At 44.1% G+C, this 16,825-nt stretch overlaps 1 protein-coding gene across 2 annotated transcripts in view; it reads left to right on the top strand.

Moving 5' to 3' along the window:
• The window catches only part of LOC105478422 (cyclin and CBS domain divalent metal cation transport mediator 1), a 67,631-nt gene that overhangs the window by 32,016 nt on the left and 18,790 nt on the right, over positions 1-16,825 (top strand). The window contains exons 3-7 of one of the 2 annotated variants that reach the window (XM_011735692.3): positions 2,327-2,467; positions 3,712-3,881; positions 5,904-6,003; positions 6,440-6,487; positions 10,050-10,112. In XM_011735692.3, coding sequence (XP_011733994.1) covers positions 2,327-2,467; positions 3,712-3,881; positions 5,904-6,003; positions 6,440-6,487; positions 10,050-10,112 — 522 coding nt within the window. The remainder of the gene's footprint in view (positions 1-2,326; positions 2,468-3,711; positions 3,882-5,903; positions 6,004-6,439; positions 6,488-10,049; positions 10,113-16,825) is intronic. The other variant, XM_011735693.3, reaches the window with a different exon arrangement.

Below are 16,825 nucleotides of genomic sequence, written 5' to 3'. Positions count from 1 at the left end.
CCTCACTCAGGAACAATATAGGCTTTTCTATGCAGATGTGAATACTTTGGGTTACTGAACCTTATCAAAACTTTGCTTGCAAACACTACAAAGGCATGCTTTGTCTCTAGGGTTGGAATGTTATCTAAGTCCATGGGAGTCCCTAGGCCAGGAATTGTTTCCTCCTCAGAATTTAATCTCATGGAATAGCCATCCTTTCCTTCCTTGCAGATAACTCATTTCAGACTTCGGTCCTTAGTTTGTGAGATGCGGCCTTTCAGAAACTGGCTCCTGGTAGAAAGAGCTTTGATGCCATAAACTTTGATGCCACCTCTGCCTGCCACTCTTGATTTAGAATTCTCAGGTGTAGCCTGGGCAACATGGTGAAACCCCATCTCTACAAAAAATATAACAGTTAGCCAGGTGTGGTGGCGTATGCCTGTAGTCCCAGCTACTTGGGAGGCCAAGGTGGGAGGATCCCTTGAGCCTGGGAGGTCCTGGCTGCAGACAGCTGAGATTGTACCACTGCATTCCACCATGGGAACCTGGGAGGACTGTCTCAAAAAAAAAAAAAAAAAAAAAAAAAAAAAAATATCCCGGATGTCTCAGATAAACTAGTGAAGCCATTCACGCTAAGGTGTTAGGTGCTGATAATAGTCTAAATGAGTAAACTCCCAGGGCACTTGTTTGAACAACATTAAGGCTTCAAGCACACACTATTAAAATCTAAGGAATGAAGGGGCGAGCAGAGGAATGATTCCCTAATGATGCCATTTTAAGTAGCAATCTGATGGGGGAGAGGGGGACTATTTAGGCAAACTTATACAAATCAGAAAGTTGCTCACCAGTGAGAGCGAGGCTGATAACCTGTGTTTGCTACTCTTTTGCTGAGTGATCCTCTTTCTGTAGGAGCAGATTAGGGTAAATCAGCTGCTGGCATGATTCCTTAAGAGCTGTGAAAAGGCCCAGAAGCCAGGGATACTGTCTTTCTTCTTGCATGACCCTGACCTCAGGTGATCTGGACACCTGGGTCTAGGTCTGCCCACTGTGACTTGAGCAAAAGGAGTGTCAAAGCAGGGGCAGATGACTGCGAAGTCCCAGAGTCAGAGCGGGCCACGGAAGAGCTGCGCCAGCAGGAGGGCACGTTGTCCCTTCTAGAAGGAAACCCAAAAGCAAGCCCGAAAAGGAGAGAGGGCACACCAAGGAGCCAGATTCAGGGGCCTTATTTTCCTGCCCCAAAGGTTCATTCTCACTGCAGCCACTCAGCTTGCACCAGATGTTACCCCCTGGCCCTATTTCCCTTTAGGCCAAGTTTGGAGAAAACCCAAATCCCTTTTCCTGTTCCCCTTAATGCAGATAAGATGGGCTAGCAGTTTCAAAATTTTACTCAAAACTCAGGGAAAACAAAAGAGAAAGAACCAAAGGAAACATTTCCTGTACCAAAAAGAGAAAGCAAAGAAAAAGGGGGGAAAAGGTAGATATATTTAGATAAGCTTTAAAAAGAATGAGAACAAATTAAATTGGAAAAAGCAAATTTTTTCAACCAATAATTACATGCCTGATATATAGGCTCTTGGGAGGTACCAGACCCTGCCTGAGGCCCCCCACCCAGAAAACCCACCTTTAGAGATTATAGGTCCAATCTTATTTTTTCTCCTCTCTTCTTCCCTATATTTCCCCTGATTCCCTCCCAGTGGAGGGACTGGGGTTGAAGCAGGGAAATTGTGAGATAAGAGGTAGTGGCTGCCCTCTTCCCTTGTGTGGCATGCTTCAGGTACCACTCAGAGCATGGTTCAGATAAGCAGCAGGAGACTAGTTGAGGCCAGTTCAGGGGAAAGGAGGGGGACAGAGTCAGAAATTCCCTGGGCCCCTGCAACCCTCTCAATACTAAGAATGCAGGTCCCTTGTGTGTGTATGACTTTGTGTAAAAGCATTCTCACACGTAGCTTCCAGTTGGAGTCTCATAATTAACTGCACAAGATGAGTATGAGAGCTATATTAAATATTACTAGCCTCCTTGTACAGATTAAAATAAAAACTGATGCTTAGAGAGGTTGTATGGTGAGTAAGTAGTGGAACCAGCCCCAGAACCCCAGACTTGGGTACCCCAAGTCAGCTTTCCCCTTTTTCTACTATACACCCGCTAAGTGTGGAAAACACTGAAATGATGGCAGTCTCCCATTGTCTATCCCTCACCAACATCCTTCTACTTCCTGGGTGATACTGTGATGTCACCCATAGTTGACACTGCAGAAATGTTCTATCTGTCCCCTGTGATTCTGGGAAAACCTCCAAAGACCAACAGTGATTCTCAGATAGCTGCAATCTGTCCTCTGTGACCCCACAGCTGACAATCGGAAAAAGCAGAGGGTCCCACATCGGGAGCGGAAGCGGCATGACTTCTCCTTGTTTAAGCTTTCGGACACAGAGATGCGGGTGAAGATCTCACCACAGCTTCTACTGGCCACACACCGCTTCATGGCCACAGGTAGGACAAGTCTCCACTCCGGAGAAGCTAAAACACAATCTCTAGGGTGGGACCCAGGCACCAATCCTTGTTAAAATCTTCCAGCCTGATTCCAGTATGCTGTCAGGACTGAGAAGCACTGTTCTAGGAAGGAGGTTGCCTTAGATAGGGTAATGGATGCCACCTACTGTCGTATTGAGCCCCAGGCCTGATCTTATAGAGGAAGAAATGAGTATAATTCAACTCTTCTACCAGAGAGAAGAGCTAAAGAAACTGTTGCCGCACTTTTCCCTTTTCTACTCACTTCCTGGCTGAAGCCTGAGGCCATCTCCCTGTCTGTTAGACTTACGGTGCCCTAGAGCAATGCCATAGAAGCTATGAATTGCTTAAATACAGAAGTGGATTGTGAATCTTGGGATCTTTAGAAAGAAAAAAAAGTGAGAAAATCCAAAGATAAACTCCTTCTTGTGAAGAAGGTCAAGTTTGTCTTTGAACCCTCTGACCATCCATGCCTAATTATTGTACTGACCTAGAATGATCATATCTATCATGAAGTTCAATATTTAATTAATCCAGCACATATTTATTGAGTGTATAATGAGCGCTAGCACTGTTTTAGGTGCTCAAGAGTAGAAAATTTTCAGTTGGAGCTGCTTTAAGATAGAATTTCTAGTTCTGAATACAGATTTCTTTTAACTACTTCCCAGAGCATATGTAATATAAGTAATATAAGTTTAACATATGTAATATAAGTAATAGCTGTAATATATAAATATGATGCAAGGATGCCTCATATTATTGACAACTTATTATTTAAATAATTGCCTGTCTCTAGTAACGTGGGATTTCATTTCATTCAGCAGATATATGTCATACAAATAAGCCGGATTAAATTATCTGCATTTCATTCAATTATAGCATTAAAGTATTTGTTGTTTATGTGGCTTAGCTATCCATGTCCAATTTTAAATAAAATCAAAGAAAATTAGTAATGAAACAGACATTTCCAGATGGAGACCTGTTTCTCCTGAGGTGCCAGTGCAGGGACACACATCTCCAGAGGACATGGGTAAGGCCCTGAGATGCACACTTGGGATTAGGATTCTCCACTCCAAAGGAACTGCAGAAGCCCTGCCAGCCTGGTGCCCTGGTACATGCATAGGGGGCCCTCATTGTGCCCACTCTGACTCCTCCCAGCTGCCACTGCTGGAATGGGTGGGACACAGCTCATGCTGATTCCTCCCTACCCCCTCACTCTCCTCTAGAAGTGGAGCCCTTTAAGTCTCTGTACCTTTCGGAGAAGATCCTGCTCCGGCTCCTGAAACATCCCAACGTGATCCAGGAGCTGAAGTTTGATGAGAAGAACAAGAAGGCCCCGGAACACTACCTCTACCAGCGCAACCGCCCTGTGGACTACTTTGTGCTGCTTCTACAGGTGAGTAGGAAAGTCAGGGAACCTCTAAGGGCCAGATGAGGGCATCTCCAGGGTGAAGAAATGGCCATGCCTCCTTCAGCACCAAGTTCCGAGACTTAGCTGGCTGCCTCAGGAACAAAGCCAGCTGGGTGGACATTTCTTCATGACCCACAGGAGGGGGCTAGACACAGAAGACTGGTGTCCTGGGAGTGCTGGGATCTTTGACATTTAGTCTGACAACTCAGCAATGTTTGGGGTGGGGTGAATACCTCTCCAATAGGGCTTTTGCTTCTAAACTTCCAGAACTGCTGCTCTGCAGAAACTATAATACCTCCTCATCTCTGCTTGAACATCCCCTGAAATGAAACTGCCCACTGCCTGCTGAACTTTAGACAACTCTTCTTTAAACCCTTCTCTCTGTCGAGTGGAAATCTCACCACCTCTGACTTCCTTACTGGTCCCTGCTCTGCTCTCTGGAGGTGCACGGGACACATTCATTCTCTCAGCTGCATTTCAGCCTTTGTAGTTCCTGGAATCTTCTCCCCCCTTAAGAGGACCAGGAAGGGGGAAAATGACCTGTTCAAAGAAGTGCAACATCTCCCCAGTGCTCACATAAGTATGATCACCTTCTGCTCTGGATACCTGAATAGGCCTGTCTTAAATAAGTGTCTGACATGATTACAGCTTGTAACACTGCTAGTGCCCTGTCTGGCTTCACCATTAGCTCTGTCACTGATTCCCTGTCCCTTCCCAGCATAACCTTGTGAATCCTAAATACGCTGATTGTGTTTTAGAATCTTAATTAAGCTCACATGAACTTAGAAATGGTCTCCTTGTTACAGTCCACTTCCAACCTCTCTGCTCTGTCACTGTAATTTGCCTCACATATATCTTTCCAAATGGTCTGAACAAAATGACCTCTCTTCTCCAAAAAATGGAGTCATGTGCTTCACTGTTGGAAATCAACAAGAATCCTGTTACATTGTTTGTATAATGTAATGAGCACATAGTTTCATGTCTTGTACTGAATATAAACTTAACAGTTTTCAAATAAAACATGGAATAAAATGTAGTAGCAAGAGTGTAGGCTCAGAAATTTGAAAACTATGGCTTTAAAATCCCATTGTTGCCATCTCCTAACTAACCTTGACCAAGTTATTCAATCTCTGAGCCTCAAAATTGAGTCCCCAGTAAATCGGGGATAAAAATGGCATGGGCTTCATGGGGTTGTGGGGCTAATTGCATGAGAATCTATGCAGTGCACATAACACAGTGTCATGTCCATGCATGCTATGCATTACACGTCAGCTATCACTATTTTTGGCGATGAATTAAACAAGCTTCACACAGAATTAGATTTTATCTTTTTGTTTTTTTTTTTTTTTTTTGACATGGAGTCTTGCTGTGTCTCCCAGGCTGGAGTTCAGTGGCCCGATCTCAGTTCACTGCAAGCTCTGCCTCCCTGGTTCAAGCAATTCTCCTGCCTCAGCCTCCCGAGCAGCTAGGACTACAGGCTTGCACCACCACACCCAGCTAATTTTTATATATTTAGTAGAGATGGGGGTTTCACCATATTGGCCAGGCTGGTCTTGAACTCCTGACCTCATGATCCACCCGCCTTGGCCTCCCAAAGTGCTGAGATTAAGGCGTGAGCCACCACACCCGGCCTAGATTTTATCTTGACCTGACTTAGAAATGGTCCAGTCTTGGACTAAACCAGTGGGGCAGTTTATGAGGCCCTGGGTTAGCTGGTGCTTAGGCCTGCATCGTGGAAGGGCCGTTACAGTACGCAAGGACAGCTTGGTTATTCATGACTGGATGCTGTTTTATGAACAACGAAGCACCGAATTTACTGCAAAGAGCTACTAAAGTTGGAAATGCTTTCTCAAATGTAAATCTGGAGAGAATTAACATTCCTCTGTGATAAGAACATGGGTCTAGTCCACTTGTTATCCAAGCAGAAATGCTTAGGGTTCTAGTCAATAGTAGAACTGGAAGTGCTCATATACATTCATAGTACACTTCCTTTCTTTTTTTTCCCAGGGTAAAGTGGAGGTGGAGGTTGGTAAGGAAGGCCTTCGCTTTGAGAATGGAGCCTTTACTTACTATGGCGTCCCAGCCATCATGACCACTGCTTGCTCAGGTATTCTAGTTTCCATTTGTTTATTGGGAAAGTAATGGGATATGGTAGAAAAAGCAGAGGGGTTCAAGTCTTGACTCCTCCTTTGACTCCTGTTAATCACCCTGGACAAGCCATTTAACTTCCTTGGCTTTAGTTCCTTCCTCTGCAAAATGGGTGTATGAATCACTTTTCATTCAGTTAGTGCTTAAAGAAAAGTGACAAAAATTGAATTGTAAAAAGCAGTAATATTGTCAAGTGTTAGGGATCTAGGGTGGTAGATTTCACTGTGAAAAGACGAGTTTATTTTGCTTTTTATACTGGTTCCCTACCCTTCCATTTAATTGCCTGGTTTTTACAGGGTTAATTGGTGCTGGGGGTGGATAGAAGAGGGAAGATTCCCATAAGAAGTGTGTTTTCTGAGGTGCCTCTGAAACCCACTGCATCCTTCTGTCCTTAGATAATGACGTGCGGAAGGTTGGAAGTCTGGCTGGATCTTCTGTCTTTCGTATGTATCTCTCAAACCCCTTCCTCGTCCTCCCCATCGTAGTCCTGCCTCAGCCCGCTCTGGGGACATGGACCTGGGCTGGGGCTAAGACAAATGCTGGCAGCCTCTTTGTAATGTTCTGCCAGGAGCACTGCTTCCTGCCAGGTACCCACAGACCATGGGAGCTTAGGTTATTGTGTCTGGAATGTCTTCTGCGGCTTGTCTGCTCACATGGTTGGGGGATGCAGGGGTTGGGAGGGGAGGCACTGCTTATTGCCACCTTCCAGGAAATGCAGGCAGTTGATTTGTGTGCTTGGGCAGAGGTTCAGCCCTTCCTTCTGTGCAATAACAATTCACTCATGGCCTTTACTCAGAAACTCTCATATGCTATTATTGTGTCTGTGGGGTTTGTCCGCAGTAAGAAGTGACTGCAAGATTTGGGGATGTAAGTTCCACCCTTGTGCAATACGCTGCTTATCTGCTTCTCTTTCCTGCTTCTCCACCTCTCAGCTAGTGGAGAGGTATCTGCCAGCTGGCCATGCATGCTGTTGGTGGGGGGCAGGCACAGGGCTGATGGCTGGTTTGCTCTGCCCCTTCTGTGCTGTGCCTTCTTGCTGTTTCCTGTGTAGTTATTGCACTTGTGTTTAAAGGGCATGGCATTTCTTGTGATTAAAAGTGTGATCCAGAAAGAATTATTTCTCTACATTTCTTTCTGATTCACGGATCTGAATTTTGCTTTCAGCTGTCAGTGTTTACAGTGGCCACTTCAATGCCAAATAGGGTCTTTCCTCGCATCACAAAAAAAGATTTTACGTATTCCCTTGTGGTGAGAATTGTCAGAGAGTCCCAGAGCTTGATATCATAGTCCCCGGAACATGACAAGGTAGATACCATTTTAACATGAGTGAAACTAAGGAAATGACTTGCTTCAAATCACCCAGTAAGTTGGTAACCGGCCAAGATGCTTCCTGGTGTCCTGGCTAGTTCACACAGCACGAGAAAATACAGGTTTCAGATCCATCATATTCTGGAATGCAATTTCTAAGTGAAAATAGTGGAACAATTTACAGTGTAATTGTTACAGTGTAATAGCCCAGCCAGTGGCTGAAATGAAGTACCTGTCCAGTCTGAAGAGTGGCAGAACTTGAGTTGGAGGAGATCTGTAAAATCGAAAAGACCCTGGTACATTATTATACTTAAGACAACGAATCTCAATCAAGGTTGATGAAGGAAGCATTGGTGCTCAGTAGAACTCTCGATGGGCAAGGGACGGGTTACAGGACGTTGGCAAACCTTAGTTCTCTAAAGGAAATTTCCATCATCCATCACATTAGGGACTACTCCTGGGATTCTAATATGTTACCTAGAAATGTCTGTGATCTCTTCCAGAAGACTGAAAGAGGTGGAAATTCTGAGAAAAAAAGGCCTACATATGGCTTCCTAGCCCAATGCTGTGGCCAGGCATGGTGGCTCTCACCTGTAATCCCAGCACTTTGGGAGGTCAAGGCGGGTGGATCATGAGGTCAGGAGTTCGAGACCATCCTGGCCAACACTGTGAAACCCCATCTCTACTAAAAATACAAAAATTAGCCAGGCATGGTGGTGCATGCCTTTGATCCCAGGTACTTGGGAGGCTGAGGCAGGTGAATCGCTTGAACTGGGGAGGTGGAGAATGCAGTGAGCCAAGATCATGCCACCTTACTCCAGCCTGGCTACAGAGCAAGATTCCATCTCAAAAAAAAAAAAAAAAAAAAAAAAAATTTGTTTTAAGTAGAAGGAATTTGTTATCCGATTTCTTCCTTTCCTTCCTTCCTGTCTCTAGTTCTTTCTTTCAAAAGCTTTCAATGGCATCAGCGACATAGAAATAAAGTTGCAACATTGATTTCTCCTTTAAAACTAGTTAACTGAAAAGAAGCATAACACTCTTTCTCTTTCTCTCCCCATGTTACTGAGCATCTCTGTAAATCTTCAGAAGGAAAAAGAAATATTATTAGCCAATAGGGGTAAAAAGACATTTTCCATCCTCCCGGAATCCATACTTAGTGTAGTGAAGTGTGAAGGAACTGCAAAGGCCAGCCATACCCCAGTTATCCCAGGTGAAGGCTCAGCCCATGGTCCAGCCACCCAGCATCTTTCATTGGCCAAGAACCTCAACCCTATAGGTTGAGGAAGAGCTTAAGTCTAAGCCAAAAGGCAATAAAATCTTACAGGGTCTTGGCCCAGCCCCCTCCCCCTATGCTTGAAGCTAGCTTGATCAGCCTTTGAGGATGAGGAGTGAGATTATGAGTTTGCTGGAAGACTGGCACGATGACCTAGGCTTCAAAGTTGAACTTGAGGCTACAAAGAAGTCTCTGGCTTTCCTGTGTGAGGCGAAGGGAACACAATCTACACTGTCTTCTTCTTGGTTCTGATTGCCAGGAACCCAGGGTAGCTGGAATAGGTGCACACACAGGTGTGCAGATGTGGAAAGAACAGGTCTCCTTTCTGTTTGGTGTATACATTTATACATTGTATAATACATTGTATACAGTGTTTACAGTTTGGTGTATACAATGTATACAATTTGGTGTATACATTTCTACATTTAGAACTATGATTCTTCTTGAGAATAGAGGGTTTCTTAACTCCATTGTGTCTCATAATATTGGAGGCCCATTCTAATATTCGTTAACATCTCATGTCAGAGTAAAGGATTATCAGGTAGGTCATTTCAAATAAAATCATTTGGTTTAGCAAAGAAAACTGCAGAAGCTATTTCCATATGCTATCGTCTGCAGACTGGTTTCATTTAGCCCCTTAAAAACGACTCTGGGAATGATCAGATAAGAGAGACGAAGACAGGTTCCCATGGGTCCCGTGGCCAGACACTACTTGAAGGGGGAGGGACTGGACTGTTACTACACACTCAACTCTACCCAGGCCCCCAAGTGATAGCCAGCAGCATTTCCAACTCTGTGGAGAAAGAGAAGGAAAAGGGAACAGAGAGATGCTTTGGACCACTGGTACTTACCACGAAGTGGCTATGATTTAATTCAAGTTGATTCACATTAACACTGCTAGAGATATTGTTCTGTAACCAGAGGGAGCTCCAAGGAGTCAGAGGCAGGATCTAGCTTCCTCAAGGATGCCCCTAGCAGGAGCACACGCTTTCCATTCAGGCCTCTGAGTACCCATGCAGGTGCCCTTGGCAGTTGAGCTCCGTGGGAGCTGGGAGAGCTTGGTGGGAATGCAGTGCTGGGCTCCCAGCATGTTTGCTGGCTCAAAATGGGAGCCTCAGAGAATGCTGCCTACATGCTTCCCACAGGGCTCGGCTTGTGCTTGTGCCTCTGATTCCAAGATGTGTTGCACATCTTTTCAGATGACTTTCAGCAAAATCCATTTTATTTTCTTGTCTTTCTGGAGAGTGACTTTGTAAGAGGATGTGATTTCTGTGTTTTCAGAGTCAAGATTCCTTTTTGCAGAGAAGTGTGATGTTGTGAAGATCCAGGAACAGACTGTCTCACCCACTTTGTTCTTTGTCTCTTTCCTTTTGTGTTTATATCTTCCCTTTTGCAACTCAAATCCTTGGCCCCTGACTCTTTAGTGCCCATCTCTGTGTCTCGTACCTTCGCTGTCAGCAGAGGGGACTCTCTGGCGGGCTCCCCAGGTAAACATGCATGGGTGTCTCGGGTCTCCGTAGATCCAGAGGGGTTTGCAAGAAGCCTTTGGCCTCTGTCACTTTCCTGCCTGAGAACTAATCTCTCCAACAGGCACTCTTGTGACTAAGGCATAGCACTTTGCACAAGCAGCACTCATTTGCACATACCACCCAGGCATTGCTGGTTCAGTGGTGTCATTTGTGAGCTTACCTCCCAGGAATGTATCTGTGTACACACATGGAAAAATGGTGGGGGTGAGGGATAGTGTGAGTTTTTCCTCATTTGTCTGACTACAGAATGGAGGGATGAGAAGGACAGCATGAATGAAATGGGAATAGTGGAATACTATGCTTTATTTCTTCCTATTTTCTTTCTACCTTTCTTTCCTTCCATGTCCTAATCTTCCTAATAATGTTACTGTGTGATCATCATATTCTCACTAGCTCTGCTCATACAAAGAATGCTGTATGTAAAACTTTCAAAACAACTTTTCATTAGGTTTAACCTCTTTTGTTAATAAGTGAAATAGTCACTGGGTTTCTTTTTAATCGGGTAACAATTCCTCATAGAGCTAGATAATAATTGAATGACTGAGTAGAATGCAACAAATCTGAATGATCAACTGTTTGTTTTCATCTCTAGAGGTTGTTCTCTTGGGCTCATAGAGCAAGTAATGACTAAACCAGGAATGTATTTGTTAAATTGCCCTGCAGTTAGCACACAGTTCCATTTCCTCTACCCTCTAAATCTGTATCCCTTATCCCATTGCTGGGGTAATGCTACTAAGACCCCACCACATCCTCAGTCATCGAGAAACTGCTTATGTTTCTCAGTCTGTATAGTAGATCCTCGACATTTAAAAAAGGCTATGTTCTCCAATTTGCAACCTCAGTAGTATTTGTGTTGACTTCTGTTTTTTCCCAAAATCAAATTTTTTCATCAAAAACCATCTGGTCCTCATGTTGATCTATACAAGATAAGTTAACCACCTTCTCAAATTTCACTGACGTTTTTTCTCTCTCTCTCTCTCGATGGTGATTTTCCATTAAGAAATAGTTTTTCTTGCCTTGTGAGAGCTCATGCCTTAATGATGACTACAGGATCGGACAGTCAATGTGAGATACCAATCTGGTGCCCTCGCCAGCTAAATGGTCTACTCCTACATGCCAGCAAAATTAGAAATGACCACATGATGGACCTTCAAGTTCCTTCACATGCAGTGAATCTTGGTGATGTCAACAGTGTGCTGTGAAGGTTCAGAGGAAAGGGGAGATGCACATTTTAAAAGACTTTCAGCCCAAAAGATCAAAGCGAGGATGCATTTTCCTTTTTAATTAACCTTCAGTTAACCAGATGACCTAGTTAATTGTAACTTCCCAGTTAAAGGAAGGTTAATTCTAGTTCATCTGCATTGATTATGATAAAGTTCATGATAACCCAATGTCAGACAGAGATGAAAGTGATACCTTCCTGCTGTGCAGAACCTCCAGGAAGTGCTGAGACTTCTGATCCAACTCTGGGTGCTGTCACGTGCCCCTGAGAGTATTTTCAACTTTCCCCCCTTTTCCATGACTGTGGGTATTCAACACAACAAGAGATTAGTGTCAACACAATGCAAACCCTACTCATAAAGAGGTAAGCTTATTCCCATCCTTGGTTTAACTGTGCAGGGTGGAGCAATGGTCCGTACAGTGGGAGAAAACCAGAGGTAGGGAGTGCCTAGCTTCTCCTTTGGCTTATTCCGCTCCACCTTATGTCTGGTCTCTATCTAGAGCTAATCACTGTGCCTTCCCAGTGATCAGGTGACATCCACAGGACCTATTCTGTGATGTTTCCTCTGTCATTCTTGCTTTTGTTCCATACTATTAAAAGAAGCAGCCTCAGAGGTCTGGGATTTTGTAGAAAGAAGTTCCAGTAACTTCTGGCCCTGTAAGCACAGAGACTTTGGAACCAGGGGTTCTTATTCAGTGCTCGACTGTCCATTCATAATGTGCATTGAGATCAACAATGATGCCATTTTCTCCTAGAATATGCCAAAGTACCTTAAAAAAATCTTTTTACTTTGCAAAATGTCCTGAGTGGAAATACTGATTTCTGATCCAGATGCATTAATTTACATATATGCTAAATCTCAACCCTATCTTATATGGGGGAAAAATAAATCCTAGAAACCAGTAGGGTCTTTAGGTCTAAAAAAGAACTGTCATTGTCTTATTTGACTCCCCACAATCACTTTGGGAGATAGGCAGGAATTGTCATTGAAAAACAACAGACAAAAAAACAGGCTCTGAGAAAGTCAGTCAGTGTTGTATGTGTAGTAGGTATGTAGAGGGACAAGGACTGGAATCTAAGTCTTAGATCGTGCTCTCCACCTACTGCCTGAGACCTTGCTTTACCTCTGAATATAGACATTTTGTGCCCTCTAGAGGGCTGTGATTTATTTGCATTTTGAAAGCAGTGCTAGTAACAAATCTGGTGCTCACACTAGATTGAGGCCAGAGGTCTCTGCACCAAATATTGCCATCATTATCCATGGGGAGTCTCTTTCTATTTGAGCCTTAGTTTGAAATAAGAGCACAGTGGTTTGCAGATTACCTCCAGGGTGTGGTGTGGTTAACCAACTTGGCAGGTGCTTTCATTTAAAAATGAAACTTCTGATCAGGGGTTTCCCCTGAAAGTACACAGCCCCACTGCAGTTATCATTCCCTTTCCCCAGATTCGCTCCTTCTTTCTTCTCCTGGTGGTGGAGATAATTTTGAATTCCCCATGACAGTTCTTTCAAATCCACAAAAGCACAGAGACAGAGACTTTGGAACCAAGGGTTCTTTTCAGTGCTCAGTTATCCATTCATAATGTGCACTGAGATCAATAATGACAGTTTTCTCCTCAAATATACAGGGAATCTCTAAAAATAATATTTCTACTTTGCAAAATGTGGTAAGTGGAAATAATCCTTCAGGTCGGCTCTTGTGTGATGAGCATTTGGGAACCGTTAAAGCTCCGTGTAAAGTGAGTGAGTTCATCTGGGATCCTAACTTGGGCTCAGAGTTCACACTGTAGTTTTGACAGACAGCTGGCTTTGGTGTTTGGTTGTCTGATGCTAAATGTTGCCCCAGTATAACGAATTTTAATAATGCTAGTTTGTACTCTTACAGGTCTATGTAATTAAGCTTCCTGATCCATTTTGGAGAACAGAGATGGCCCATGGCACAATCACAGTCAGACCAAAGTAGGCCATTCCCCCTCATCCCTCACTGATGCTACAAAAGATGTAGGCAGGCAGCCCCTGAACCCTCCTTTTTCCTCAAATCCCCATAAGGAAAATGGGAGCTTAGCATTCTACTTCTGTATCTTGGGGTCTGCTTCCAGGATAGGGTTGTGAAGGCTCCTTGGATACAGGTGTCACAAATGAAGCAAGAGTCCCAGAGCTGCTGCGTCCAGATTTTCAGGGCGCCTGACTATGACTGCAGAAGGAGAGGAGATTCCATCCAGCCCCAACTCAGTGTGAATTCCTCTTCCATACCCTTTGCCACCCTGCCCCCGATTTTACCCTGGTGCCTTCTCCACCCAAACCTCAGCAATCCAAGTAGCCAACCCAGGACAGGTATCTCTTACAGACTGACCACTCAAAGGCTACAGGAATGAGGTTTGTCACAATTTCATAGAGCAAAAAACCCTGCTCCTCATCACCCAGTTACACCTGAGCCAACCTGAGGGTCTGATGCAAGAGCAAGAGTGGGCAAGGGATGGGTTGGTGGCTTAGCCTGCCGCCTGTTGACAGGTCCCGTGGTCGGTGTTACGTATCACTGTTTGATCTGTCTCCTTCCAGACCTCCTTGCACTATACTTAGGATTTTCCTCCTTGCTTCACTCCCCCAAACTGTGCCTCTGTGCTTTTAGGATATGCCAAGGGGAATTACACAACTTGAACTAGTTTGCCATGCTGCTAGGACACTCGTCTGTTACTGATTTCTTCTGCCTTTTATTAAAAGCATTTCCATGTCCCTTGCTCAGAAACTTCTGAGTGTATGTGCACAATTACCAAAATGCCAAGTCATCAGCATCCCACCTATTGAGGAATGTCAGACTCCAGGACACGAAAACATTGATCTCGCACAATACCCAGAGGAGCTGGGACTTTCTCATGGAGTAAAGGTTCTTTTTTCTTTTAAAAATTGCTTTTATAGACTCAATCTTTGTAAGACAGTTGTATCGTTTGGTGTTGGGAATCCTGTATGATTTTATAAATAAACTTTCAATAGCATTGTTTTTACTTTAAAAAAAAAAAAAAAGACGTGTTTTTCCTCCTCCCAGCATAACAGTGATGTAGCTTGTGTTTGACATGTGAGTCCCTGTGGGTGTCACCCACACTGGGTGCCAGTGAAACGATGAGAGCTTTGGGGGGAACTGGGATGTAGTTGTTGCCTCTGTCTCCAACAGGAGAAGCTTCCACAGATGGAAGGAGTTTAGGAGATAAAATAGGGCTCTTTCCCTGCTGTCCTCCCTGAACATATCTTGAACTGTGACGTAAGAAATGAGGATGTGGAACAACTGGTGTAGGGTGTGTGAAGCCCATGTCTGGCCAGGCAAAGTGGAGGATTATTGAGAAATGGTGGTGATTCTCTGGGCAGCTGAAGCCATAAGCCCTGCTCACACTTTCTTCCCTTGGTTATGTCCAAACTGAGTTGAGGTCAAAACCCACCAGGTCAAGGTATGGTTTTCCAGATGCTGCACTGGGGCCAAAGGAGCTACTCGTGGGCAGGACTCCCTGTCCCGCTTTTCTGCAGCAACTAGCCTGGAGGAAAGAACGCAGACTTATCCAGCCGCCACCCTGAAACAGCCACAGATGGGTCTGGCCAAGTCAGAACTCATCAATTTGTCCTTTTTTTCTTTTTTTTTTTTTTTAATAGATTTAGGGGATACAAGTGCATTTTTGTTACACAGATATATTGCATAGTGGTGAAGTCTGAGCTTTTAGTGTGGCCATCACCCCAATAGTGTACATTGTACTCATTAAGTAATTTCTATCCCTCACCCTCTCCTGCCCTTCTGGGTCTTCAATGTCTATTATTTCTCTGTGTCCACTTGTACATATTATTTAGCTCCCACTTACAAGAGAAATAATGCAGCCTTTGACTTTCTGAGTTATTTCACTTAAGATAATGGCCTCTATTTCCATCCATGTTGCTGCAAAAGACATGATTTCGTTCTTTTTATGGCTGAATAATATTTCATTGTGTGTACACACACACACACACACACGTATGTACAAAATCACATTTTCTTTATCCAGTCATCCATTGATGGACACTTGGGTTGATTCTGTATCTTTGCTATTGTGAATAGTGTTGCAATAAACATACATGTACAGGTATCTTTTTTACATAATTTCTTTTCCTTTGGGTAGATACCCAGCCGTGGGATTGCTGGCTTGAATGGTAGTTCTATTTTTAAGAATTCGTCAGTTTGTTTTCAAGGGATCAGGCCCGGAAGTGAAATGTACCTTTTTCTATCCAACACTACTGCTTTTTACAATCACCTTGGTGCTGCATGTTGTTCTCTACAGCACTATCGCTGTCCCTGTCCCTGTCAGTTCTTAGTCGCTCTGGAGAAGGATCTGGTCCCTCATCACACAGTGGATGGGTAGGGCCCTAGGCATCTGACTTCAGGGCCCGCTGTTTCACATACCCTTATTAAACAGTCTTTCTGCTCCATGTGGCCTCTTCCTCAAGTTACTGGGCCAAGGCCTGAGACTTCTTGGTGCCCTTTGATTCTAGTTGCACACTATTTTACTCTATCCAGCCACATTTCTGGAGGGTCCTGCTCCCCACCCTCGCTTCTTGGGGAAGTCAGCTTCCCCAGAATGACTTTAGGTTTGTGATGATTTAAGAGCTTTGGTGACTTTAAGAGCTTTAGTTTGATGATTTAAGAGCTTTAATGACTTTAGCTTTGTGATGATTTAAGATCTCTGAAACCTTTTTTTACAACAAATTTAGATCATAAACTATAAGAGTCATTGTATTGCCCTGTGGGACCCTGACGTGCTGATTCATTTATTCTACACATTTTCCTTGAGTACCTTCTCTAGGCCAGGCACGGTGCTAGGTGCTGGGCGTACAATGAGGATAACCAGAGAAGACGACGTCTCTGCCCTCGTGGAATTAAAAGTTGAATTAAGTAGATGTAACAAGTAGTTACTAATATGTAATTAATGCTTGTGAAAGTGCTTTGAAAGGATGGACAGGGGATCATGATAGAGTAGAACAGGAGGAATCTTCCTACGATGACCAGACAAGGTCTTCAGAGAAGGTGGTGCCTCAGCTGAGAGCTAATGACTGAGGAGCAGACAGCCATTAGCTGAGGGGGGAGGATGTGGGGTGGGGAGGGGAAATGGGCATTCATTGAGGTGGGCAAAGCCTGCATGGTTAAGAACACCCAAGGAGGCCAGTGGCTAAAGCAAAGCAAGAGAGGGGAAAGGAGGCCCCAAGATAAGATCAGATAGGAAAGCAGGGAACAGGTCACGGCAAGGAATTTGGATTTTATTCAGACACAATAGGAAGCTGATTTGTGTTTTAAAAATGCGATTCTGGCAGCTGAGGTGAAAACAGATTATAAGATAGTAAGTGGGGAGACTGTGGTCCAGGTGAGGCTGAGGTAGCTGGGATTTGAGTGGAGACAGAGATAGGACCGATGGGCTCATTATGTCAGATGGATAGCGAGGC

Source organism: Macaca nemestrina, chromosome 9 (genome assembly GCF_043159975.1).
Source record: "Macaca nemestrina isolate mMacNem1 chromosome 9, mMacNem.hap1, whole genome shotgun sequence".
In the NCBI taxonomy this organism is placed as follows: domain Eukaryota; kingdom Metazoa; phylum Chordata; class Mammalia; order Primates; family Cercopithecidae; genus Macaca; species Macaca nemestrina.
Note: the sequence above shows the minus strand (reverse complement) of the source record. Positions and strands in the feature narration are given on the sequence as shown.